This window comes from Acinonyx jubatus, chromosome B2 (genome assembly GCF_027475565.1).
Source record: "Acinonyx jubatus isolate Ajub_Pintada_27869175 chromosome B2, VMU_Ajub_asm_v1.0, whole genome shotgun sequence".
Taxonomy (NCBI): domain Eukaryota; kingdom Metazoa; phylum Chordata; class Mammalia; order Carnivora; family Felidae; genus Acinonyx; species Acinonyx jubatus.
In genome coordinates, this window is record NC_069385.1 from 100,845,580 (window position 1) to 100,872,026 (window position 26,447).

Here is a 26,447-nt window from a genome sequence, read left to right on the forward strand (position 1 = left end):
CTCCTGCTTCCTCCTCCTTCCTCCTCCTCCTCCTTCCTCCTCCTCCTCCTCCTTTCTCCTCCTCCTCCTTTCTCCTCCTCCTCCTCCATCCTCCTCCTTCCTCCTCTTTCCTCCTTCATTCTCCTCCTTCCTCCTCCTCCTCCTTCCTCCTCCTCCTCCTCCTTTCTCCTCCTCCTCCTTTCTCCTCCTCCTCCTCCATCCTCTTCCATCCTCCTCCATCCTCCTCCATCCTCCTCCTTCCTCCTCCTTCCTCCTCTTTCCTCCTTCATTCTCCTCCTTCCTCCTCCTCCTTCTCCTCCTTCCTCCTCCTTTCTCCTCCTTCCTCCTCCTTTCTCCTCCTTCCTCCTCCTTTCTCCTCCTTTCTCCTCCTTCCTCCTCCTTCCTCCTCCTTCTCTTGCTTCTTCCTCCTTCCTCCTCCTTCCTCCTCCTTTCTCCTCCTTCCTCCTCCTTCCTCCTCTTTCCTCCTTCATTCTCCTCCTTCCTCTTCCTTCTCCTCCTTCTTCCTCTTCCTTCCTCTTCCTCCTCCTCCTCCTCATCTTTCAGAGCACATTATTCATTTTGTATATTTAACTTTATCTTCCTAAAATATAAGCTCCATGAGGTCACGGATTTGTTTTGTTTTGTGCCTACATCAGTCTCTGGTGGGCAATGGGTGTTCCATAAATATTTGTTGAATCTAGGGATCCACCTGCTCCATAGTTCCAGGCAAGAAGGCTGAAGAGAGACTGGGATTATTCACTGGGGTTATTTCTGTTAGGTGCATGCAAAAATGGTTAGCTATTATTAATTGCTAAATTCAAAAAATTGTAAATTCAAAGTGGAGAGGGTACTATGTATGTTTTTCAGTTGAGAAAATTTAGTGATAGTATAAGTAAAATATCTAGCAGTGTGCCTGGGACATGAGACGCATGCAAGGATTTGTAGCTATCATTGTCATTATTATTTCTCTGGCAAGTGGAACGATCTTCAAGTTTATAATTCAGAAGAGACATTGTAAGAGGAGATGTGAAGATTCACATGAAAGAAAAGATAAAGAGAGGCTCTGTAAATTTGTTCTGTTTGCAGACTCTAATAGTCCCCTGAAGCTCAAAAGTGTGAAAATAACTTATATGTAAGAAGCATTAAGTTAATACCAATATTTCTTGTGAAATAATGGGGTATAGGATATGTGTAGAACTGAGAGGTAAGCTAGTAAATAGCCTAGTTTACTAACAGGTATAATGGGTAAATTTGAACTGGGTGCAATTCTGGCAAAAGGTATTGTTGCCATGGCTTTGAGTAGTCAATGTGCCGGATGGTGTGCAAGGACTTTCTTATGTTATCTCATAATCATGAAGGGTGTATAAGCACCAAGAAAAGAAAGTGATCACTTAGAGCCAGCATGAGCTCAGTAAGAACAAATTATGCCAAACTAATTTAATTTCCTTTTTGTTCCCTAAGGAGTTATTAAATTATAGGTCAGGGGCTCTATTTGTAATCCTGGATTTGTGGATAGTTGACTTTTGTAAAATAAGCATTTTTTGTTTCATAGTCAGCTGAAATAATCTCAGCCCATGTTAATTTATCTGCAGTGTTCAGATTAAAAAAGAAGAAGAAGAAAAGGGGATTAATAAACTGGATTTTACCTATAAGGCAGTCTCCACCTGGGTCAGGCAGCTAATCTGTTGAACTCTCATGGTGCCTTGTTTATCCCTTTAGTTATTACACTTTATATTAATTGTATGGCTATTTGTCTTTTTCTCAATGATAATATGAGAACCTTAAGAAGAAGGATAAGGTCACATGTACCTGGAAGAGATGACTTCACATCAGGTCATATGTAAAAGGTTTGGGATTTTAATTGGGTAACCAGTTTAATATCACCCAACATAATAATACAATTATTAAAATAGCCAAGACTATTAGTTGGGAAAGCAAATGTTATTTAATAAATGATGTGAAGAAAGTTAATTATTTGGGGGGGAACAAAGAAAAATGGGAAACTTCTCACCAACATAAATTCCAAATTCTTTGAGGCTTAACATACAGATATAAAACCGTACAAATCAAGAACACATAAATGATGTTTATGTCAGAATGAAAGAAGGGTGTCCTATACATAAAATAAGAGGATGTCGTGAGAGAAAATAGAAATAAATTTGTTTTTATAAAAATTAAAAATATTTCTATGTGAAAGAGCATTGAAAAAAATTTGCAGCTTGAATTTTTTTTAATGTTTATGTATTTTTGAGAAAGAGAGACAGAGCATGAGTGGGGGAAGAGCTGAGAGAAAGAGAGGTAGACACAGAATTTGAAGCAGGCCCCAGGCTCTGAGGTGTCAGCATAGAGCCCCACGTGGAGCTCAAACTCACGAACCACGAGATCATGACCTGAGCTGAAGTCAGATGCTTAATTGATTCAGCCACCCAGGTGCCCCCCAAATTTGTGGCTTTATATCTGATAATTTCAGTTATTAAAATGATAATTTACATGATGGCATAGTTATGGGCGCTGGGGTATCTCAGTCGGTTAAGCATCTGACTTTAGCTTAGATAATGATCGCGTAGTTTGTGAGTTCAAGCCCTGCGTTGGGCTCTGGGCTGACAGCTCAGAGCCTGGAGCCTGCTTTGGATTCTGTGTCTTCCTCTCTCTCTGCCCCTCCCCCGCTCATGCACTGAATCTCTCTCTCTCAAAAATAAATAAACATTAAAAAAGTTAAATGATGGCATAGTGATTAGGAGCCCTAATGAGAGCTGACCATTCATTCAAATATATTTTTGGGGTGCCTAGTACATACCAGGCATTGGAGGAACTGGGGATATAGCAGAAACTCAAGAAGCTCTTGTGAAGCTTACATTTTGTTGGTGGTTGGCAGAGTATAAACAGATATACATGTTTCAGTGATAATAAATACTTTTGAGAAAATGAAGAAGGGTCAGGGGTGGAGAGAATGTTGGTCACAGGGACCTGTTTTGTCCTATTTCCAAAGCTTGCATGCTCAAGAAGGCATTCTGGTAAGGTGTCAGAACAGTTCTTCCTTGTCTTTGTCATCCAGGAAACACTGACCGGAGAGATTTCCCTCCTCTGTCTCCTCCAGCACCCCAGCTTAGCACATTTGCTCACAGATAGGTCTCTGCTCTGCTTGGTGCTCAAGCTTGCTGATCAATGACTTCTTTCAAGATGACTCTGGTGGTGTTGCAAGTACATTTAAGGTGACATGTAAGATTTGCAGACACTGCACATTTCCTGAAGTTCAGAGAAGTGCTGACATGCTGCAAGAAGAAAACAAATTGCATAAGCTTCCTAGCTGAGGCAGGGAAGTTTGTGCCTATATATATGTGTGTGTGTGTGTGTGTATGTGTGTATATATATGTATATATACACACATACACGCACACACGCACATATATATATATATAGGCATAAACTTATATGTATATATTTTATTTTTTGGTTTATTTTGGGTTATATGAGCTGAGGTAAAAGATGAGGGTGAATTCTGGATAGTTCTTAAATCTCTATTTCCACCTCCACCCTGTAGGCCTGTGAGGAAAAAATTTTTTTAAGTGGATATTAACATTTATTTATTTTTGACAGAGAGACAGAGCGTGAGTGGGGGAAGGGCAGAGAAAGAGAGGGAGACACAGAATCCAAAGCAGGCTCCAGGCTCTGAGCTGTCAGCACAGAGCCCAACGTGGGGCTCAAACTCACCAGCGGTGAGATCATGACCTGGGCTGAAGTTGGACGTTTAACCGACTGAGCCACCCAGGCACCCCGGAAATGGTTTTGTTCATTTGCAGGATGGAAATGAGTGATTGGCTTATCTCAAAGAAGAAAACTAAAGCTAATGGCTGAGCATGTCAGGAACAATAGTGGAAGAAACTTATTATATTAGGTGGAGGTGAAAACTGCTTTGACCAATAGGCGGAGCTGGTGACACAAAACGTGGTTTTCACCAAAAACGCCGTGTTGGCATCAATTGAGAGACTTTCAGATATATTGACAAGATGTCTTTTAAAATGCCCTTAGCAGGGGCGCCTGGGTGGCTCAGTTGGTTAAGACTCCGATTCTTGATTTTGGCTCAGGTCATGATCTTGTAATTAGTGGGACTGAGCCCCGTGTCGGGCTCTGGGCTGGTGGCATAGTGGAGCCCGCTTGGGATTCTCCTTTCTGTCTCTGCTCCTCGCCTGCTCTCACTCTCTCTCTCAAAAATAAAGAAACGTTTTTAAATGCTCTTAGAATTCTTTTTTGCTTGATTGGATCAAAGTGATAGTGATTAGAAAGTGTGCCAGTCTCACGGTTTAATGGAGTGTTGCCCTGGTAGTCACAGGGCTGCCACTGACACGGGGAATGACACTACCAGTGTGTCGCCTCTGAAAATGTCAAGAGCTAAAATTGTGTGTTTGTAATTACGGGCTCACTGACAACTTGCAATTATGGCGATACATTTCTACTTCCCCAGGTAGCTGGTACATAGTTGAGGTTGCATTAATTTTTTATTTTTATTTTATTATTTCTTTTATTTGAGAGAGAGAGAGAGCAATCAGGGAAGAGGTGGAGAGAGAGAGGGAGGGGGAGAGAGAAAGAGAAAGAGAGAGAGAGGATCTTAAGCAGGTTCCATGCTCAGCACAGACCTTGATGCGGGGCTTAGAGCTTGATGCAGGGCTCAATCCAAGATTCCACAGCCCTTGGATCATGACCTGGGATCATGAGTCAGAAGCTCAACTGACTGAACCACCCAGGTGCCCCGAGGCTGCATTAACTCTTTAGAGCTTTTAGTATTTAGTCACTGTTTTGTACTGTACCATGAACCATCAACAAAAATTTATACATCTCAAGGTACCATTATTATATTAAAGAGTAGTTTGGCACAAGGAAGCTTAGGTCTCTTGAAACATAATGCTTAACATTTATGTTCATTTGAGGTATACCACACTAAGTCGAGAAACTGAAGGTAAATGAAAAAAAATGACAAAAGGTTTCACAGGGAGAAGGGAATCTGAGTCTTGGGTTTTGATTTAGATACAGTCATCATCATTCGGTTTGGGTTTGAATAGAGCTTGAAAATGCAGAAAGGATTGTGAAAGAATGTGAGTGAAACCCAATGGATGCCAAACCCATGGGGTGCAGATTTTTAAGTATTTTAGTTTCCACCTATTTGTTTAACTATTGTATCAGGAAGGTGGTTGCTCTCATGTGCATGTGTATTTATGTGTGTGTATAACATCTGTAAATGCATGTATGGGATTAGGAGTTCACTTAGAAATGATTCACTTGGGAAATTATCCCCTCGAGTTCCATTGAGCACTTACTATGTCAGATACTTTTTAGGGGTGGGGCGATACACAAAGTCTTTGCTTTCATTTGAGTAAGATCAATAGATGATAAATACACATGAAATTAAAGCTCTCATACCAGAATTAAGCAGTGTTGGGGAGAGGGAGTTATTGGAGGTTCTATTTTATTAAGGAGGTAGGGTAGGAGGTGTTATTTGCTCAGAGTCCTGAATGAAGAAGGAGAGTGAGCCAGCAGAGATTTTGAGGAAGAGTGTTCCAGGAGAGGCCAAGGTGAGTGAAATGGCCTGAATTGGGAGCTTTCTCTGTATCAATTCCATCTGTTTTTACCACTCTGGCCTTTGACACATCATTTAAACTCTTTGAGCCTTTGTTTCCTCAACTGTGAGGAGGAAATAACAATATTTAACCTTTCCACTTGCCAAGTTGGGGTTCAGTGTAGCAATTTTTGAAGGTTGACAGGCCAGGCCAAGATGTTATAACACATGGAAGGTAGCTAGTGTATGTATATAGAGGGTCTTCAGAACAAGACAGAAAGTTATCTTAAAAGTTCACTTAGAGGTAGATAACAGATATCAGTGATAATTGGAAGTATTATGATGTTCCCAAATTAATGCAAGAGACCATGGAATTGCTTTCCTTTGACTCCCTCACATACCTAATTAATGTTTAATTGTTCCAGATCTTTCCACTGTCAAAGTCATGAGCCTCTTTTTCTTGTTGTTCTGTAGGTGGGGTATAGATCTGACCACTAGGTTAATGTCTCAGGAAGAGTTATGTTGTTGAATCCTTCAAACTCATTAGAGCTCATCCACACCCCAATCTTGTCCAGCTTGCTGGCCTTCCTTAAGACCTTGTGCTTCAAGGACTGGTTTGAAGGAAGTGTCCAGGTTCCTTTTTGGGATGTATCTTCCTTCCCTCTAGCCCTTGCCCTGAATTCATCCTCAAACTTTGATGCAGAAGTGGTTATTTGAGGGATCATTAAAATGATGGTTCCCTGGGCCCTACCTCCTAAGCTTCTGATTCCATCATGGTGGCACTGAGGGACTCTCTACCTCAAACTGTTCTAAGCTGAGAAACTCCCTTTAAAATGAAGAGATAGGATTTCTCTAGAGTTTTTCCATTTCTGATCTTCTAGGAACCTAGTTAGGCTTATTCAAAAGTTCTTTTAGAGTGGACTTCCAGCCAATGTGACCAATAATCTAGTTCATCTTCTCTACAGTTGACTTTACTGTCTTTATTCAGTTTAGCCTCTCCCACCTTTTCACCACTTTATTCCATTTCAGTTTCCTCCTATTCACCTCCCTCTCCCTTTTTTAGATTTGATGGAAATGAATTAAGGGATTCTAAGAACATATAATGTATAGCCTGTAAGGACCACTTTGTGTAATTTTACTTCCCTTTGCCTAACTTCAGTGTGAAATCAGTAAAGAGCTAAAATTCTTTCATACTTTCTGAGTCTACAGATGGCCATTATGGGGATATAGTTCATACGACTTACAAAGATGCTCATGTATAGCCCCTTCTTTTCATGGTGCTAGTGCTGCTTATCCATCTCTTAAATTGGGAGGAGTCATGAACTTTTTTCTCCTTTGTAGGTGTAGAGAATAAAAAAAAACACTGCTTCTCCTTATCCCAAAGGCTTGTTGGCAATTGGGTTGGGTATACAACTCAAGACTATTGAGTTGGGGGGTCAGTACACTCTCCTGGAAAACCTATTGGCTATTCTGGCTACACACTTTTCCATTTTCTCTCTCAGAAATACTCCAGGGTACTATTCTCTGTGTAGGTGTAGTTATTGGTATTATAAACATGCCTTCCCTTCTTAATGATCTTCTCCCATCTGCTTCTAACACCTCACAAGAGGACTTTCTAGGCAGTTCTTTTATAGGAACCCAGGCTTCATATTTGGTGAGAATCTGGGTGGGAAGAAGTGTGTGGAAAGAGGCAGACACATGTATGTACTACCTCGAGGGAAATACCTTCTCTATTCTGATTTTATTTTACTTATCATAATTATAGTCCCATAACTGCACAAGATATTTAGACATGTTCTTGGCCTCTTACATGAGCTGAATACTGCTTTCTGTGGTTTTTTACATTCCTTTTTTGAAAAACATGTGACTTCAGTGTGACCATAAATTAAAAGAAAAGCCAACAGTTCTGTGAGGGAGACTGGAGTCTGAGTGGGAAGGGGGTGCTTCTTTATCTGGGCCCCTCTCAGCCTCGCTCCCTGCCCATCACTCACTCAAGCTATCCTCTGAAGTCAGGGGGCATTTCATTTATGCATTTTGTTTTCAGCACTGATGCACCAGGCATAGAGGGAAAGGCAACAACAATATCAAAAAGAGACAGAGTAGGAGGCTGGACTTGGAAAGAGGAATGTTCCTATAAAACAAGGACCCTTGGCAGTAGAGCCAATGAAAAATGATACCAATTACATAAAGCAAAATGCCACCCATCAAGCAGAACATTTTAATTCTCTCGATTCCAGGATATTTATGACTTTTTGTTCAAGACTCAATACATGTCTATAAAAATAAAAAATGGAATCGACCCTTCTATTCAGTAGAAAGGGACTTGTCCTCGAGAAAAATAAAAGGTAAGAAAACATGAGCAGCACCACATTGTTGGAGAATTCCAGTGGCCAACACAGAGACATTTCAAGTATAACTTTGCCCCTTCTGTATTTATCCCTTTTTGAGTTAGTCAAGAGAGGGTGACTAATTTTATCGAGACGTTTAACGTTACATGCAAATTAATTTTAGTTTAAGAGATTTCCATTTAGATTGATCCTCCATACTATTATGCTTTAAACCAAACAAAATAAAACATTAAAACTGTTTTCCAGGGCAACTTTTCCTTTCAGTTCTGCCTGAGATGGTCAAGGGCTTACAGTTGGTTTCCTGAGAGAGTGCCACAAGATGGCGACAATGTCACAGTGGAGAATGGCCAATTGCTACTGCTTGACACCAACACAAGCATCCTCAGCTTCCTGCACGTTAAAGGTTTGTGGAGTTTGGAGATCAGTGGTGGCATTACCATATATAATTCTTTCATTTTGGGGGCAGGAGGGAGGGGAACTTTTTGGATAAGTTCCAACACTTGGTTGAGAATTTATTCTGGGAACAAATTGAGATTTTAATGTAAAAGGAAGAAGTGGTCAGAGTGTTCAAAATGAAGGCCCTTTCTTTTGACTCTTATAAGCACAGAGCTTAATTATTTTATTTTTTCAAATAAAAGAAGGTTAACAATGTTACCAAAGAATATGCTTCTTTATTCAGGCACTTTGTAGTCATGCTTGTCCAGGGAAGCCCCCACAATATAGCAAAATGCTCTGAAAGTGGTTAATGTTGCTGCCTTTGAAATTCCCTGCCAAGAAAGCAATGTCTTCCTGCTCTTACCCTGTTGTGGTTTTGACTTCCTGGTCCCCTGGAAAGTCATATAAATAGGCTTCCTTATTGAAAATCTGGCCACATAGCTCTAGGGTCTGGGAAGTTGGATGAGAATTCAAATTTCAACTTCTCCACCACATCACCAAATGACTAAGTCACTTATTTCACCTCTTGGAGCATTTGTTTCCTTATCTGTTAAATGAGAATAAAAATCATTGCCTACTTCAGTGGCTGATAATAAGGAATGGTTATCAAAGTGACTGTCTTCATTGGCAAATGAAAATAGCTTTGGAAATGTGATTAGTTATGGGTAGCTATAAAACTCTGCACTAAAACATTACTCTTTATAAAAAATATGTTTAACACTTACAAGGGCATTTGTTCTTGTTAAAGTAAGAGCATGGGGGAAAATAAAGGGAAAACAAAATATTCTGAAGGGGATAAACTAATGTAATATGGATATCTGTCTCTTATGGATGGAATCAGGTTTCTGATTAGGCATTTCACATTCTATATTTTGGAAGGGGTGTGTGTGTGTGTGTGTGTGTGTGTGTGTGTGTGTGTGTGTGTTTGTGTGTTTCTGATATCAAGGAAGAAGTGTTCAGGCAAATCAGTTAATTTGTATCCTTTAGGAAAAGTTGTCTGTCAGCTTAGGTTATTGACCTGTCTTTGTGTGTGTGTGGTGTGTGTGTGTTTGTGTGTGTGTGTGTGTGTGTGTGTGTGTGTGACCAGTGGCTTTGGGGAATGCTGACTTATTGATGGACATCAACTACCTAAGGACTAGCAATGACAAAGGAAAATTTTAGACTTATAATCTCAGGTTAAAAATGTTCTTTGTAGGGGCTCCTTGGTGGCTCAGTCACTTAAGCATCCAACTTTGACTCAGATCATGATCTCACGGTTCGTGAGTTTGAGCTCTGCATCAGGTTTTGCTCTGATAACATGGATCCTGTATATGTCTGTCTGTCTGTCTCTCAAAAATAAATAAACATTTAAAAAATGTTCTTTGTAGACCTTTAACCAGGAGTCAAATGCTGCTGAAGGATGAGATGAACTTTAGGCTCTCAAGGGTCTTTGCCTAATATTGATATTATTTGAGAGAACTTTTCTAGCTAAAAGTCTAGATCAACTGAGTCTCTGGATGTCCCATTAGTTCCAGGTAATTGTTCAATCAAGCAATGGTGCGATAGGGCCAGAGACTGAAGATGGAGAAGAGGCATCAGAAAGTAAAGGGTAAGAGAAAGGCAGTGGCATGAGGAATATACACTTGATTTCTTACTTTTGGAGAGTTCAACATCTGAATAATGCAAATAGTTGTCTCGACCTGTCACCTTTTAAAAGTGGCTTTTATTAATACTCCTGGTCCAGGCAATATATTTCAATCTGAATTTACTTGGAATAAGTGAGCTAGATTTAGAGGATTAAACTCTTATCCTGTGGAGAGGGAGAGTGAGTTATCTGAAGGATCCCCTCTTTTCTCCTGGAGAGTAGGGCCATTGATAGGAATGTGAGGGTAAGTAGTGGACACTGGTTTCTGTACAAATAGGTACAGGAGTTGTTGGCAGAGAGCAGGGTTGCCTGGAATGAAACTGAGATTTTTATCATACATAGATGGGTTATAGCTTCTAGAAAGAATGAAGCCACACAGATCAAATTTGATTCAACCATGCCTTCTGGATACTTGTTAAGTGGCCTAGGAATTTGTACGAGGTATGAGAAAAAGTGAAGACTAATACTTAACGTGAATAAATGTGCATTATCACTAGAGAAGCTAATTAGGGAGAAAATACAAAAGAGTAAAATTTTTTTTTTAATTTTTTTACATTTTTATTTATTTTTGAGGGAGAGAGAGAGAGAGAGAGAGAGAGGCACAAGGGGGGAGGGACAGAGAGAGAATGAGACACAAAATCCGAAGCAGGCTCCAGGCTCTAAGCTGTCAGCACAGAGCCTGATGTGGGGCTCAAACTCACAAACTGTGAGATCATGACCTGAGCTGAAGTCAGATGCTTAACCGACTGAGCCACCTAGGCACCTCAAAAGAGTAAAATTTCTAATTCTGAAATATGTGTTGCAAGCAGTAAGGCAGAATACTCCAGAGGAGGGGGTATCAAGAATGTAAGATTAGGATTGGGTGGTAGGAGGTGAAGACCCTATCATTTATGTCTGAGATAAGTTTTGACCATTCATATACACAGAGAATCCATCTTGCTTATTGGAACTGTTCATGTTCAGTGACTCAGGCTCCAAACCTTGGAAACATCCTAGACTTATTTCTGTTTCTCACATCCCATGACCAATCCATCAGTGAATCTTGTCTGGACCTTTGACTTGTGTCTCATAGATCAACGCATCCATTGGTACCAATCTAGTTCTAAGCAACATAATTTTTGGCTGGGACCATTTCAAATGGCCCTGTAATCGATTCCCCTGTTTCTGATTCTTTGTCTTCCTTAGTAGCAGACCCCCCATTTTTGTTTGGGGCAACAAAGTATCCAGCCAAAATGCTACATTTCCTGGCCTCCATTTTAGTTAGACATAGCCTTGTGGCTTAGAGCCAATCAAGGAGATATAAGGGGAGGTGTGGTACAGGGTATCTGGAAAGTTCCTAAAGTAGAGTTGACCCATTAGGATGCATGCCCTATTTGTCCTTGCTTCTTCCTCTTCTTTGCTTCTTGGAATATAAATATAATAGCTACATTTTCAGCTGCCATCTTGGACAATGAGGTGATTCATTCAGAATGGGGAAGCAGAAAGATGGAAGAAACTCAGGATCCTGATGATTTTGGAGTTGCCAGTAGTAACACTGCAACTGGGACTGTTCACCTCTGAAGTTATTTCATGATTGAAGAAAAAGACTTCATGTGTTTAAGTCATTGGTGTTTGACTCTTATGCCATATGCTAAAGTAACCCCCCAATAGTTTATTGTACACATCCTTTAAAAATATGTCAGGTCTTGTACTTCTTTCCTCTAACACCCTCCAGCGTCTTCTCATTTCATTAGGAATAATCTAAACTTAACCGTTATCAAACTTCTGGTCCCCTCATTGACCGGTCTTCCTCATTCATTCTGTTTCAGCTCTTCTATAAACATACCAGGTGTACACATACCTCACGCCTTTGCCCAAAATGTCTTTTGCCTGGAATACTCTTCCTCCAGGTATGCATGTGGCTGGCTCACTTATTTTGTTTGTTCTCTGAGACAATATCAACTTATTAGAGAGGCCTTGATGGTCATCTTTTCAGAAATTGCAACCACTTCTTACTATTCTCTTTCCTTTTATTTTGCTTTACCTTCTTCATAACAATTTATCCTCACATATTATAAATTTACTTGTTGGTTCATAGTCTGCTTCCTCTGCTAGCATAACCTCCAAAAGGCAAATGACTTCACCAATCTATTTACTACTGTCTCTTCAGTGTGTAGGATACTGAGTATGTGTTGATGGTTGAATGAAACCATGTGCTTATGGTTGATGGACAGCTAAAATGATGCAGAGTTCAGATCCCGTATGAAATTTAAAAAGCATAATTTTTAAACTCTTGCTTTCTTAATTATCACTTTTCCTAACTTTTATTGTCTTTAGTTGTTCTTACATATATAGGTATATACGTATGCATAGGTACATATGTAAACACACATGTATATATGCACACATATATACACATAAATACATATATTTACATACATATACCTATATATAAGTGTATGCCACTGTGAATTGTGAGAAATATAAAATCCATTGGTAAGTTATTTTTCTGTTTCTAAAAGGCATTCGGAACTGGTAAAGGACTCCAACTCTCAAAAATCTGGTTGCTAGTATTGCTCTAAACCTATAATATCTTCTCTTGACTATACACTGTGTGAAAGTACTTGAGGGATAATAAAAAGTTTATTCAAATATAAGATTGAATCATCATCATCAACAGTAATTCAGTCTCTGAATCTCTGTTACTCTCTTTTCCCTTTTAAAAAATGTTAATTTATTTTGAGAGAGAGAGCCAGACACCCAAGTGGGGGAGGGATAGAGAGAGAGGGAGAGAGAGAGAGAAAGTCCCAAGCAGGCTCCACACTGTCAGTGTATAGCCTGACACAAAGCTCGATCCCACAAACCGTGAGGTCATGACCTGGGTCGAAATCAAGAGTTAGACGCTTAACTGACTGAACCATCTCAGCACCCCTGTCTCTCTTTCTCATACCCATTCATGGTATCACAAAAATAGCTGAGTGGAGTTTTCTTTCGGTTTCTGATATCATCTATGGGCCAAGATAAAGCATGAAAAGTTTCAAGCCAGAAATAATCTTTTCAAAAGATTTTAACAAACAAAATAAAAAGTATCACTGGTGGAGGCACTTTCTCCTCCATTCCCACATTACAAAGGTGACATTCTACGTGAAGAATATATATACTTTAAGAAAAGGATTAGTGTTACATAAAAGTGAAATTAGATCACCCAACAACTATATTTAGAACTACTTTATGAAAATATTGCATCTTCTATGTTATTTTTCCATACATGGAAGCCAGCATTCTAATATGTAGAAGACTAGGTAGGCCCCTACAACAGGAAAACTAATACAGCACCTCTACATATGGCCCTCAAGAGTCTTGAATTCTCTGTGCCTTCCTTGTATTTCCATCTGTAAAATAGAATTGATAGTCTTTTCTTATTAGTACAACTTAGAGAGGAAGATTATACATTTCTTTGAGGCAAAATTTTAGCCATTATTTATGATGCTATATGTACTGATTCCTGAACTTTATTAAAAAGTGGCACATTATTTTTGTGACCATAAGAGTGTAAGCTATATTTATTATATTTTGAGTTAATTAACAAAATATTCAGAACTTTCATTTACTTACCATCTCTACTTCTCCCTTCCATTTCTCCCTCTTTTTTAGATTGATTTTTAGGAGGTACTATTAAACACAAAAGAGAATTAAACCAATCAATTAATACTAATGAGCTGGGATGGAAATAGGCATATTGCCTTGATTTAATTAATTATATTTTTTGTTCTTTTATGTTAAGATGCCCGACGGCCATAAGCATCGCTGAATTAAAATTTATTATTTTATCCCAAGTAATTATGATGAGCCATAATAACAAAGGAGGGATGTTACCCTCTTGTCAGAGCCGTTATGCATCCTGGACAAGGATCTTGAGTTTGCAGTCTCTAGTTGGAGAAACATTCATATTTTCTGAATGAAGCAATGAATTTCTCTCACTTCTGATGGCCAGGCAGTTTGACATAAAGTGGCCTAGAAATAATGATTAAGAAAGGGTCAATGGGGGAATGAACTCTAGAAACCCATCTTCCCTTGGTTTTGGGCTTTCAGAAGGAAGACATTTCAGTTTCTTCCTACTTACAATGCCATCCCTTTAAAATGCTTGAGCAGAAACTTATTTCTAGTCTCTGTTGCTGCTTAATAGTGCACTGGTCTCCTTTAATGTGATTTTCTATTTCTTGGTCTACTGGTGTATACCAAAGCAGTTAAATGCTTAGCAGGCTTTTGGGCCAGAGAAAACAGTCTGAATCTGGTTTTTGCTTCTTACTAGTCCTGTGACCTTGGGCAAGTTGCATAACCTCCATAAACCTCACATTTCTCATTAGGGTCATGGCTGTTATAATGACAGCAACAGTAACAATGATGACTATCATTTACTTGTTTGCTATTGTGTGGCAAGTCTACAAAGTATTGTGCAACTCAGATGGGTGTTTTGAATATTACATGAGGGAATGTTTGTAAAGCCCTCAGCACAGGGCTTGGTCCAGAGTAAACACCCAATTAATAGTTTTTGTTTTGTTTTGTTTTGTTTTGTTTTCCGGAATGATGGGGATAACAGAAGAGATGGCTGAAATATCAGGCCTAAGTTGCAATTTTATTTACAGATAGTGGCTGCTTCTATATACAAAGCAAACTGGATTACTGAAAGAATTAGCTTGGTAATAAGGACGTCGTATTGCTTTTGCCTCTGTTATCTTCAGAATACATGTTGAAGTGCTTTTCTTTCTATGGCAGGAGAGGGAAAGATACAGAGATGGCAGGAGCAGAGTCTGTCCATTTGGTTGTCTCCATTTTCCTTGTTATTTTGACTTAATGGAAGTGTGTTTTTCTGGTGCTGTTCAGAATATGGTCTTGTTTTCTCTGATTTTTTGTGGTCTACAGTTTTGAAGGTACTGAGATCTCTTTAGTATATTTGGGATTTCTGTGGTATGCAAATGAATATTCTTGGCTCGTTGAGATGAGCTATCTTCTCTTGATCCACTATCAAGTTCTTTGCGGAATTTTTTCATCCCTGGAAAGGATTTGAGGATTTCAGAGTGAGGTTTTTGGTGCTGGACCCAGCACAGCCTTTTTTTTTTTTTTTAATCCTCAGGATTCTACACTTTGTTCCTTGTGGTTAGCACCCAATCAGCCTCAGTTTCACTAGGTGCGGGCTTCGGGTAATGCTTTACCAGTGTTGTGATCTGGGAATGCCATGAGGCAGGACTGCCCTGGGACATAGCTTGTGGTTTCCGTGTGCATTCGGTCTCTGTGAGTCACTGGGCAGATTACCCAGTGCCTATAATTTTGACCTCACAGATATCAGCATGGATTTAAAATCTAACCACAGGCAGGCTGGAGTTTTGATAAAAATGAAATATTCTGCATTAATATTTCCTTCTTTCTTAAGTATATAATATATTGGTCAACATGAGAAGGTTATTTGGGCTGGTAAAATTTGTTACAAATTGGTATGTTTAAAGTAATTAAAAGTTGGTGGAAAAAGGAGATTGACTCTTCTCCAGCTGAAACATAGCTACTCTTCAAGGCAGGGGATGGGATAATTATGTGCACACAGCGCAGCAAGTTTGACTTATTGCAGTTTGGTCAGGAAACCGAGGGCCTGAGTTCAAATTTGAGGGAGCCACAGATTCTCCTTTAGCTTTGAGTAAGGTGCTGGTCCTCAAATCAATGCAGAAAATGGAATTGATGGTGACTTTTTTCCCTTTGTTAGGAGGGAAGTGCAATAAAGGAGTTAATGTGCTTTCTTCCCACTTTTCCAATCATGGTGCTCCAGAATGGGCTGAGTTTTGCAGTAGTCAAAAGAGGAAGCCTCGTGAAGATGTCAGCATCCAGAAAGAAATAATCTGACATTTTTGGGTTTTTTTTTAAATGTTTTATTTATCTTTGAGGGAGAGCAAGTGAGGGCACAAGCAGGAAAGAGGGGGGACAGAGGATCCAAAGCGGACTCAGTGTTGGCAGCAATGAAACCAACATGGGGCTCAAAACTCTTGAACCATGAGATCATGACCTGAGCTGAAGTCGGATGCTCAACGAACTGAGCCACCCAGGCACCCCAGACCTGCCTTTTTGAAACCCACCCTGAATCCCCTTTACCTTGTGTGTCTCCATATGTTAGTCTTTTGCTGGTGACTATATATTTAATATTAGGGTGTGTTTTTTAATTCCCTCTACCTTTGGAGAATGGGTGATATAGGTTATACACTTAAGAAAGTAGGATCCAGGTCTGTTTTTGCTCACCATTGTATAGAGAGAACATTACATCTTCAGGTACATAGTAGGTATTCAAATAATTGTTGAATGAGTGAACTAATGAATGAATTTCTGACCTAAAGAGGCAGATTAACGTCAGTTGTGGATTTCTCTGTAATCGGAGTCCTTCCTGGTATTCTCAAATGTTAGTGGATTAGTCCAGACAGTGACCAATTTCATTTACTATTTGTGTATCAGGAGATCAGAGACAAAGGCTTTTTACTGTGGGGGACACTTGGCTCTGAAACCCCTTATTTTTCCCAATCAGGCAATGACTTACATTATTTACCTCCAGAGAACAGTCCCAGACACGCTTGATTAGCCTTAAATGAAAGATAAGCCATAGCTATGAGAAAGGACATGCTTTCAATAGATGGGCAGACAGACAGATAGATAGATATTAAACAATTTACAGTTTTATGTCTTGACAACTTGAATGTTGTAACATGAAAAATGCTATCGAAAAGGGACCAGTCCCTTCCTAGCACAGAAGCTGTAATATTTTCAGTAATGAAAGATAAATATTTCAAACTTTCTTACTTAAAAGCCTTCACTGACTTTCCATTAGCCTTTAAAATCAAACCTAAACTCCTTAATATGGCTTATAGGGTCCTTCAGGGTTTGATCTCTCCTTACCTCTTTTTAAAAAAAAATTTTTTTAAATGTTTATTCATCTTTGAGAGACAGAGTGTGAGCAGGGGAGGAGTAGAGAGAGAAGGAGACAGAATCTGAAACAGGCTCCAGGCTCTGAGCTGTCCGCACAGAGCCTGACACCGGGCTTGAACCTACGAATCATGAGATCATGACCTGAGCTGAAGTCAGATGCTTTACCAACTGAGCCACTCAGACACCCATCTCCTTAAGTGTTTACCTCATTTTTTTGATTAATGTTTTCCATATCCTCTTTATCAAGGTCAAAAGCAGAACTGGAAATCTGGGATGCTTATGTACCCAGGATTCTTACACACATAAAAATCAGAGACTAAGCATTTCATTACTTTTATTTCTCATGTACTGTAATATTCCTGAGGGTCAGGAAAAGGTAGGAGTTTCCATTTTTTAAATAAATAAATACTATGAGGAAACAACTGTGATCTTTCACTTGTGAAGTTATTATGCTATAGCCAAATTATGTTCACAATAGTCAGAGAACAATTAGACCTGGAACCTTTTGAACTGCTTCGAGAAATGTATCAAGTTGGAAGGCTATTAAAAAATGTGATTGGGGGGTGCCTGTGTGGCTCACTTGGTTAAGCATCTGATTTCAGCTCAGGTAATGGTGTCACGGGTCATGGGTTCGGGCCCTGAGTCGGGCTCTGTACTTACAGCTGGGAGTCTGGAGACTGTTTCAGATTCTGTGTCTCCCTCTCTCTCTGCCCCTACCCCACTTGTGCTCTGTTTCTCTCAAAAATAAATAAATATTTAAAAAAATGTGAATGAGTCCATGCTAATTGAATGTTGATAGAAGGAAGGAGATCATTTGAATGAATGAGTTACTTGGTAGCTAGAGAGATTTTTTTTTATCTGCCTGGTATAGACTTTAAAGAAAAGATAGGTTTTTGTTCTTTTGTGTGATTGTGGATTGTTCTTTTTTTGTTCCCCTGGTCTTTTCATTTCCTCCTTACAAACAGCTTCCTCTCCACCACCCTGAGATTTTAAGTGACTTTTTAGAAATCCATGGAACAGCTGAGGGACTTGACTACTTAAATGCTAGAAGCTGTGTTGGAAAAAGGAAGTGATGCTTTTTGGGAGATAGAAAGGAACCACGGTTTAGTTAAGTAGCAATTGATGATAGTAGCTATAATGACGAAGGCATTTATTTGTATCTGTGTTTTGGTTCCTTTGAATATTTCTAGTAGTTTCTTTCCCACGAATATGTTTACACCTTATAGTTAGTGTAGAGTTAATTAATTTATAAAGTTAACTTAATGAGTTTTATGTTTCAGAGCAAAAAGTAAAAACTGATTGACAATCTTTATCTTTCTCAATTATCTGTAAAATTGGCCAATTCACTAAAACCAGGGTGTTTCTATTTACCGGGGGCAATTAAACTTCACCTGACCTTGTGGCTGTAGAGACTGTATTTTTTGCATTTTTTTTTTTAATGTCAGCACCTAGCAGAAAGGGTGGAAAATAACAGCAAATGTTGGATGAATGAAGAAGTGAATTAATTTGCAATACCAGCCTTGTAGTTTTCAACCGATTTTAGATGAGAGTATACAGCATAAGACTATGGACACTTAGAGCAATGGCTTAATTTACCTAGAGCAGTAGTTTTCAAAGTGTGGTCCCTGATCAACATCAGTATCATGTGGGAACTTGCTAGAAATGCAAATTTTGGGGCCCCATAGCAAATCAGCTTTGGGTATGAGACCTGCCAATCTGTGTTTGGAGACCTCCAGGTGACTTCTATGCATGTTCAAGTTTGAGAACTACTAGGCTAAAGTAGTAAAGGGAGCCATAAAGAATTGTCAGGACTGGAAGCCAATGAATATAGCCCTGCTAATCTTTTCCCAAAGGCTATGGACCCTTTGCAAAGAACAGTGAAAACTTGGCTGGCCACATTGCAAGGGCCAGTCCTGAGCATGGCATTCTTCATTACATGTGGTTCTCTATCCTGCCAGGGAAATCAGAGCTGATGAAAATGATGTCTCCCAACTGCCATAGTGTGTGGCTCTGAGTCAGTGATTTTACTTCAGATATTCCCCCCACCCCACCCCCACCCCCACCCCCCAGTCTCCATTGCCAGTTTGACAGTAATACTGGGCTAATTAAGGAATTAGCACGTGGCATCCATTTCAGAGAGGTGTGTGATTCTTTTCCTGCACCCTGAGAACATCTTTTGCCCATACTTTTGAGTTCATATTTTCTTTTTGTAATCAGGCAGAGACATTACAATTAAAATACCGTTAAAGTGATTCTGGCAAGTATTGCAATAAGCATGTTTTTTAATTAAAGGAAGAACGGGGGGATGCATAAGCAGCATCAGCTAAAGGGGAAATTTTCATTCGATATCTATTTTAATTGAAATGAAAAAAAAAAAAAAACCATCAGGAAAAGCAGCAGCAGCAGCAGCCTGTGCCTGTGTGTGTGTGGCTTGCTCCCAGGTTGCTAGGTTTAGGTGTTCTGTGCTTGATTAATTAGTAACCAGCCCGAGAGTCCATTCCCTTCGCCCCCAATCCTTAAAGCCTGATTTATGCCTCACATCCCCCATGAATATGTGAGGGCTCAGGCATCTATTTCCTGAGCTGCTAGTGGATAGGATTATGGAGCGTGCACTGAGCTCTTGGGGGCTCTCGTTTGCCAGCCAAATTGATTTTCCGCCTTTCTGGCCGGGGACAAGCCCACCTCGAAGGCTTCTAGGCTCTGCTCCAGTGGATCAGGCACAAGCCTAATCCGGATCTTGCCAACAAAGGAAGCTGTGTGCATCCCCAACACAGCTTTGGGCTGTGTCTGTCTTCCCCCAGTACTACTTTTCTCCCCTCTCTCTCTCTCTCACCTCCTCCTGATGCCCACCCCTACAGCAACACCGTCCGGTAGGGTGCAGTAATGGGCCCGGATAGCTCAGCCAGCTCTTCTTACCCAGGCAGAGGAGGGGTCTGTCCACCCTGAATGGATAGTTTTCTACAATTCTCCAGGGAGAGAGAGAATTCCAGAGGCTTCCCTATGTATTTGAGTGTATAACTACAGGAAAGGTAACCAGATCCAGGCTGCTAAATGTTTTAAGGAATTATTTAAGGTTGACTCAAAAAACTGAATGGGGGTTCATCAATATAAACAAGTAAATGGAATAATTTATATATACAAATTTAGGGAGTTCAGGCTTTGAGCAATGAATTATCTAGTTTGGGTTATAGATTGATGGAATTAATTGAGGTCCTCAGATGCCTACCTGGGCCTTGCCTCCATTCCCGTCTGACTTTCCCTCTGCTTAACCCTGGAGTCATTCTCACTGGGTTCATTTTATCACCTGGCTTTCACCCACTAAGGAAGTGCACTCTTGCTCTGCACCCTTTCTCCCCCAAACCTTCTGAAGTTCACATAATGACATCTTTTCATCTACCACCTTCCTAGTTCTTAAAATTCTTCCTAGAGCTTATGTCACTAGGACCTTCCAAATCTTGTAATTCACCTAAGTTTTGTGACCCACACCGAAGAATCTTGCTACTTCCTCTCCTTAGTCTGGTTTTCAGATATTAATATTTGACAGTTTGTTTCTCTTATCTCTCTTCTGTTCTCCCTCTCCACGATCTCCCTGGGAGACCTCATTAATGTCTTCTTTTTTAAAAGTTTTTATTTATTTTTGAGAGAGAGAGAGAGAAAGAGAGAGAAAGTGTGTGAATGAGCCAGAGAAGGGCAGAGAAAGGCGTACAGAAGATCTGAAGTAGGCTATACATTGATAGCAGATAGCCCGGTCCTATAGGGCTTAAGTTCATGAATTGCGAGGTCATGACCTGAGCTGAAGTTGGAAGTTGAACCTACTGTGCCATCCAGGCACCCTGGGAGACCTCATTCACTTCTGTAACTTCAACTCCTACTTATTCAACATGTATTTATTGACCACTTGCCAAGTTCCCTATGGACCAGCCACTGTTGTAGGTATAGGGGCTATGGTTGTGAAAGAAATAGACCAAAATTCTTGCTCTCACAGAGTTCATTTCTCTAAAGAAGGCAGTCAAGAATGTAAATTATAGTTTTGTTCGATTTGCTAAGCAAATGGAGTGGGTGGAGAGGGAGTTTAGTGGCAGTTGGTGGGATTTGCACACAGTAAGGCAAAGGCCGTGACGTAGGGAGAGTAAGAAGGTCAGTGCAACAGAGGACTGGGAGCCTGAAGGAGAGCAGAGTGAGACTGGGCCAGAGAGGACCAAGCCTGTAGGATTTGGTCAGCTTTGCCTCCAAGTGTGGTGGGAGCCACTGGAAACTCTGAGCAGAGAGGTGACATGACAAGGTTCACAGAAAAGAAAACAATTACACTTGATGCTGTTTTGAGAATAGACCCTGTGGTGCAGGTGGGGGTGGGGACAGAAGCAGGGAGCAGAATTGAGAGGCTGTTGCAATAATCTGGGGATGAGATGAGAGTGACTTAGACCCCAGCGGTAGCTGTGGAAGTGGTGAGAAGTCCTTAGATCGTGGGGATTTTCTGAAGGCAGGATGCACAAAATTTCTTGGAGAATTGGCTGTGAGAGTGAAAGTTGATGCTAGAATTTTCAGACTGAGCACCTGGAAGAATGGAGTTACCATTTGCGGCCTCGGCAAGGACTGTGGGATGATCTGTGGGACAAGGTGAGGAATTCATTTTTTTGAATGTGCTCAGTTGAGGAGCTTGTGAGACATCTAAGGAGAGATATTGAGTGGTAGTTGGGTATGTGAGTTTGAACTGAGGGCAGAGGTGGGCCTTGGAGATACCAGTTTGGGAGTCATCAGCTGTTAGCCTGTGATGGTATTTAAATCCCCAGGACAAGGTGAGACAACCTCGTTCATAGAATGATAAGAAAAGTGGTAGAAGGACTGAGTGTTGAGATACTCTGCATGTCAGTAGTTGGGACAATCAGGAGGAGTCTGAGGAGGCTAGGAGGGGAGTCTTGGGGAGTAGGAGGAAAACCAGGAGAGCACAGTGTTGGCCAGTGAGGGGAAGGATTTTCCAGAAAGGAGTTACTTAGCCTATCATATACTGCTGGCCACTCAGGACAGGCGAGAACAGAGCATCGAGACTTGGATTCACCAGTCTGGATGCCATCATGACCTTCATAGGACCAGTTCTTACAGACTTGTCAGGCAAAGGCCTAGCTGGGGAGGGGTCAAGGGAAGGGAGGCAAAGAATTGCAAATAGAAGGAGTAGCCAGTTCCTTTGGAGTCTTATTGTGTGGTAAAATATTTATACTCTAGATTCTTACCGTAAAGGGGAAAATAGCTAGAACTGTGTAATTTTTTTTTTCAAAACACATACAACAAATCATTCCGCGGTTATTACAGAGGATGGCTAATTGTGGGGTTAGCGAAAAGCAGGTTTTGATGTACTTTGCAAACATGAGCTAGCTGCTAAAAGTCTCCTTGACTTCCCTTTAAAAGAAATAAAAGGGATGTTGAATGGAAAAGAGTGATTACATGTAAAAAGTTGTGTTCATTTATTTATTTTAGAGGGGAAGTAACAATAATGATGGTTGATTGATTTTTATAAAATTACCCAAGGTCACTTGTGGGACATACTCAGCTTTCATGAACAATCATAATAAGCAACTTAAGGGTCACAGCCACAGGCCGATTTCAGCCCTGCTCTTTATTTCAGTGCTCAGAAATGTGGTCAAGCTCTATAAAGTGGAGGAATAAAGTCCTCCCTGTGCCCTCCTATCTCAAGTCACTACACTCCAAAGCAGCTCACTGGATATTTGTTTTAAGCTAATAAAGTGTGAGGAGATAACACTTGGGGCCTTGGAACAGAGCTAGCTTGGGTATAAACCTTACATTCTTTCACACTGAGAAGCTTTCATTTTTGTTACCACTTTTAATTATTTCAATTAAAAAGAGATGAATTCCTCATCAAACTCTCTTCTTAATTTACCTAGATTTCCTTATACTTGCCACTGATAAGTAAGGAGGGAAGGCTTTTTAGCAGGGAGTAATGGTTATCATATTAATTAATTAGTCCTGTTTTTAGTACTCTTGCCAACACCAATCATTCATTTTCTCCCTTCATTAGCGTCATTATTAGCTCCCCTCAGTAAATGACGTTTCTAAATTTCTACCCATTTGTTTTTGTGTGTTTAATATTTCGCTTGATGGGATGAGGAACAAAGCCCAGGTTTATAAATTTACCCACTAATCCTTGTATTCTGCCTCAAATCCTGTTTTGCATGAGGCAAGGTATATCTACATTTACAAAATGGAAATAAAACGTATATAAACAAGCCACAGGCAAACTTCACTTAGGTTAACACATGTTTTTCTTTAAATATAACTGTGATAATTCTAATTAATAAAAAAGCGACCTGGGAGGGTTTGCAGATGTAGATTGAATATGAACTCTTCTGGAAGGTGGTCCTGGGTTCTAAGGCTTGCTCTGCTCATTCTGGGCTGAGAGAGACCACCTCTCCCACCTCTCACTCTCTGGACTGTGAAATATGATGCATGATACTGACTTCAGACTTATTTTGAAGGTCATTTCAGACAACACATCTAAAGATTTTGACATACAGTAGGGGCTTAATAAGTGTTAGCACCATTCTTTTCCCTGTAGAATTATTTGAATTTCTGACTATGTATGTTGATACTCTTCCCAAGTGAAATGCCAAGTTTACTGCAGCATAGGCGGTATCAGGAATACATGAGCTCTCTGTCTCCATCAGTGCCAAAGACACATCCAAATGCATTCTTGAAGATGTAGATGTCCAATGTTTTAAAGCTGGAAAGAGTCTCGGTGAATGCATGGTTCTGTCCTGCATGGGAATGATGAGAAAACAGATCATCCCCAGGCACTGAGTAGGACAGATCTGGAAACTGGGTAATCTAAGACCTAGCAATTTTATGGGACTTATTGAGGGTCATTGAGAGGCTAATAGGCAGAGTCTGCCCCCTGTTTCCACCACTTGCTCATCAAGGTCAGTTCAGATTTCCTGACTATTTATAATGGAGGAGTCATACCATGCAAATCCATGGTCCACCAGTTGAAAATAATTAGTTGGGACATTAATGACATGTGACTGTGAATGGAAAAGTTTTAGTAAAGAGGTCACATTTCTTCCCTCTTGTTCACAGCAGGATTAATGACTATTACTGCATGTGTTTAAAAAAATTTTTTTTAATGTTTATTTATTTTTGAGAGAGACAGAGACAGAATGCGAGTGGGTTAGGGGCAGAGAGAGAGGGAGACACAGAAGCTAAAGCAGGCTCCAGGCTCTGAGCTGTCAGCACAGAGCCCAACGCGGGCCTCAAACCCAGGAACCATGAGATCATGACCTGAGCCGAAGTCGGATGCTCAACCGACTGAGCCACCCAGGCGCCCCACTATTATTGCATTTTTGATAATTATTCTTGTCATTGTGATGACAATGGAAGGGAAAATTAAAGTCAAAATTGCCAGTAGGTCCTCTGGAAGTCTGGAAGTCACGTGATGCTGCCGTAGCATCAAGCCTGCACATCAATGGACATTTTCTTGCGTCTTGAATAGCTTACCTGAGCATGTATCACTGTACCATGCTTCACAAGGAAAGGGGGACCTGCCAATGGTGAGATGTTGGAAGGAGGGAGACCAGTAGTGCTAAAGTGATGGGGGAGGTGTGCAAATGAGTAGTGATGGCACCAGTGGGGCAAGTGCAGACAGTGAGTTTGACAAGAGCCACTTGACACCACTGCGTTGTCTAATAGGTGCCAGACCCAAGACTGGGGATCTGTAAACTTCACTTAAAGAAATCCCATCATAATTCTCTGAGGGAAGAACTCTTATTGTGCACATTTTACCAAGGAAGAAACTGGGTACCCACATAGGGTGTGTTGTTCTAAATTGTGACTGAAAGGAGAGAACACTTTCAGAGGTAAAATCCACATAAACATCCTATGACTGTTGCTGATGGTGTGTAGTTTGGGTTTCAGGATATAAGCCTAGAAGGTTCAATGAAGAGAACTGAGGAAAATGGAAGAGCAATGTTAGAGCAGAAGGTCAGGGTTGAGATGGCTTCCACGTTTGAATATTGGGTCAAATGTTAACTGATCACTATCTCTGTGCTAGGATGGAAGTAAACAAAAATGACTAAGGGCATCTTAGCCTTTTTCTGCTCTCCCTCTCATCCCTCCAGTACATGTTTGAGTAAATACTTCCAGTTGTGATTTCTGGAAAACAACAATACAACTAAATAACTTGGCACATTGGATTTAGGACTAAATTTAGCGACTGAAGAGTTTTGGTCTTCATCTCCTTTCTACAGGAGAAATTGTTTTGTAAAAAAATTTTTTTAATGTTTTTTTTTTTTGAGACAGTGTGAATAGGGGGAAGGGGCAGAGAGAGAGGGAGACACAGTATCTGAAGCAGTCTCTGGCCTGTCAGCACAGAGCCTGACGTGGGGCTTGAACCCTTGAGCAAGGAGATCATGACCTGAGCTGAAGTCTGACCCTTAACCGACTGAATCATCCAGGTGCCCCCAGAAGAATCTGCTTTTTGAGCCATTTTCTGTGTATCCATAAACGAAATTCAGATACTTAATCCAGATTCTCTAAAATTATATAACCATTTATTAGTTTGCTCTACAATTATATATATTGAGTGCCACCTACTTATTTGTCACTGTTCTAGACAATGAAATACAGAGGTAAACAAAACAGATTAGTGCCCTCATGAAGCATGCATTCTAGTAGGGGGGGGGGGAGGGCAGACACTAAACACGTAAATATATAATGTGCCTGATGGTAAGTGTTATAAAAGAAAATGCATTTGAGTAAGGAGTGAGGGCATGCTATTTGTATAGCCTGGAGAGGAAGGCCTCAGTGAGGAGTTAACATTTGATTTGAAACAAGAGGGAGTGAGTCACAGGGATACCTGACAGAAGAATACAGCAGGTCAGAAAACAAGTAAGTCCTGCTGAGAACTGACAAGCAGGCCAGTGTGTTCAGGGCAGGTGAGTGAAGGGGTGAGTTGTAGATGATGATGCAGGGGAACTGGAGATGGGTGGTAAATCATGAAGGGCCTTTTGCAGCCCAGTATCAGGACTTTGACTTTCATTCTGAGTTAGGTGGCAAGCTGTTGTAGGATGTGGAAAAGAGGGCTCCTGATGTTTCCAGTGTGAAATCAAACCTCTTACCACCTTGTTACAGGATAGAAGAGTCTTGTCCAGTACTTTTGCAAACCATATGCAGGAGGGAGATAGATTTAGTAACTCATTCAGGTTAAAGCGGTTATTTAGATGGGATGCTTTAATTATTTTGGCATTACAGGGAAAATTCTATATGAAATACAAATATTCTAAGTTCTTTTAAAGAAAAGTATTATAAAGATGAAAGCATGTTTTAATTTCTTAAGTATTTAACTCTCACAATTTAATTTTATTGTAAAATAATACTCCTACATCACAGAAAATTTGGTTATTGAAGAAAACATATCTGTATCAGTTAAGTTTATTTGATTGCTAACAATGGAAACCAACTTTCTTTTACAATAGGAAATTTAGGGAGAATATATTGGGTCATTTACAAGAACTGATAGAAAGTCTGGAAAATTAGGTGTAGAAATGATAGCTGTCAGGGCATTTTG

General features: G+C 40.3%; 1 protein-coding gene across 11 annotated transcripts in view; it reads left to right on the top strand.

The window, feature by feature from the left end:
* The window catches only part of PKHD1 (PKHD1 ciliary IPT domain containing fibrocystin/polyductin), a 482,749-nt gene that overhangs the window by 146,471 nt on the left and 309,831 nt on the right, over positions 1-26,447 (top strand). For all 11 annotated transcript variants that reach the window (XR_008298567.1, XM_053222692.1, XM_053222697.1 and 8 more), the window contains one exon: positions 8,125-8,281. Coding sequence is in view for 10 of the 11 variants with exons in the window: in XM_053222692.1 (XP_053078667.1) it covers positions 8,125-8,281 (157 nt within the window). In the remaining variant the exon portion in view is untranslated. The remainder of the gene's footprint in view (positions 1-8,124; positions 8,282-26,447) is intronic.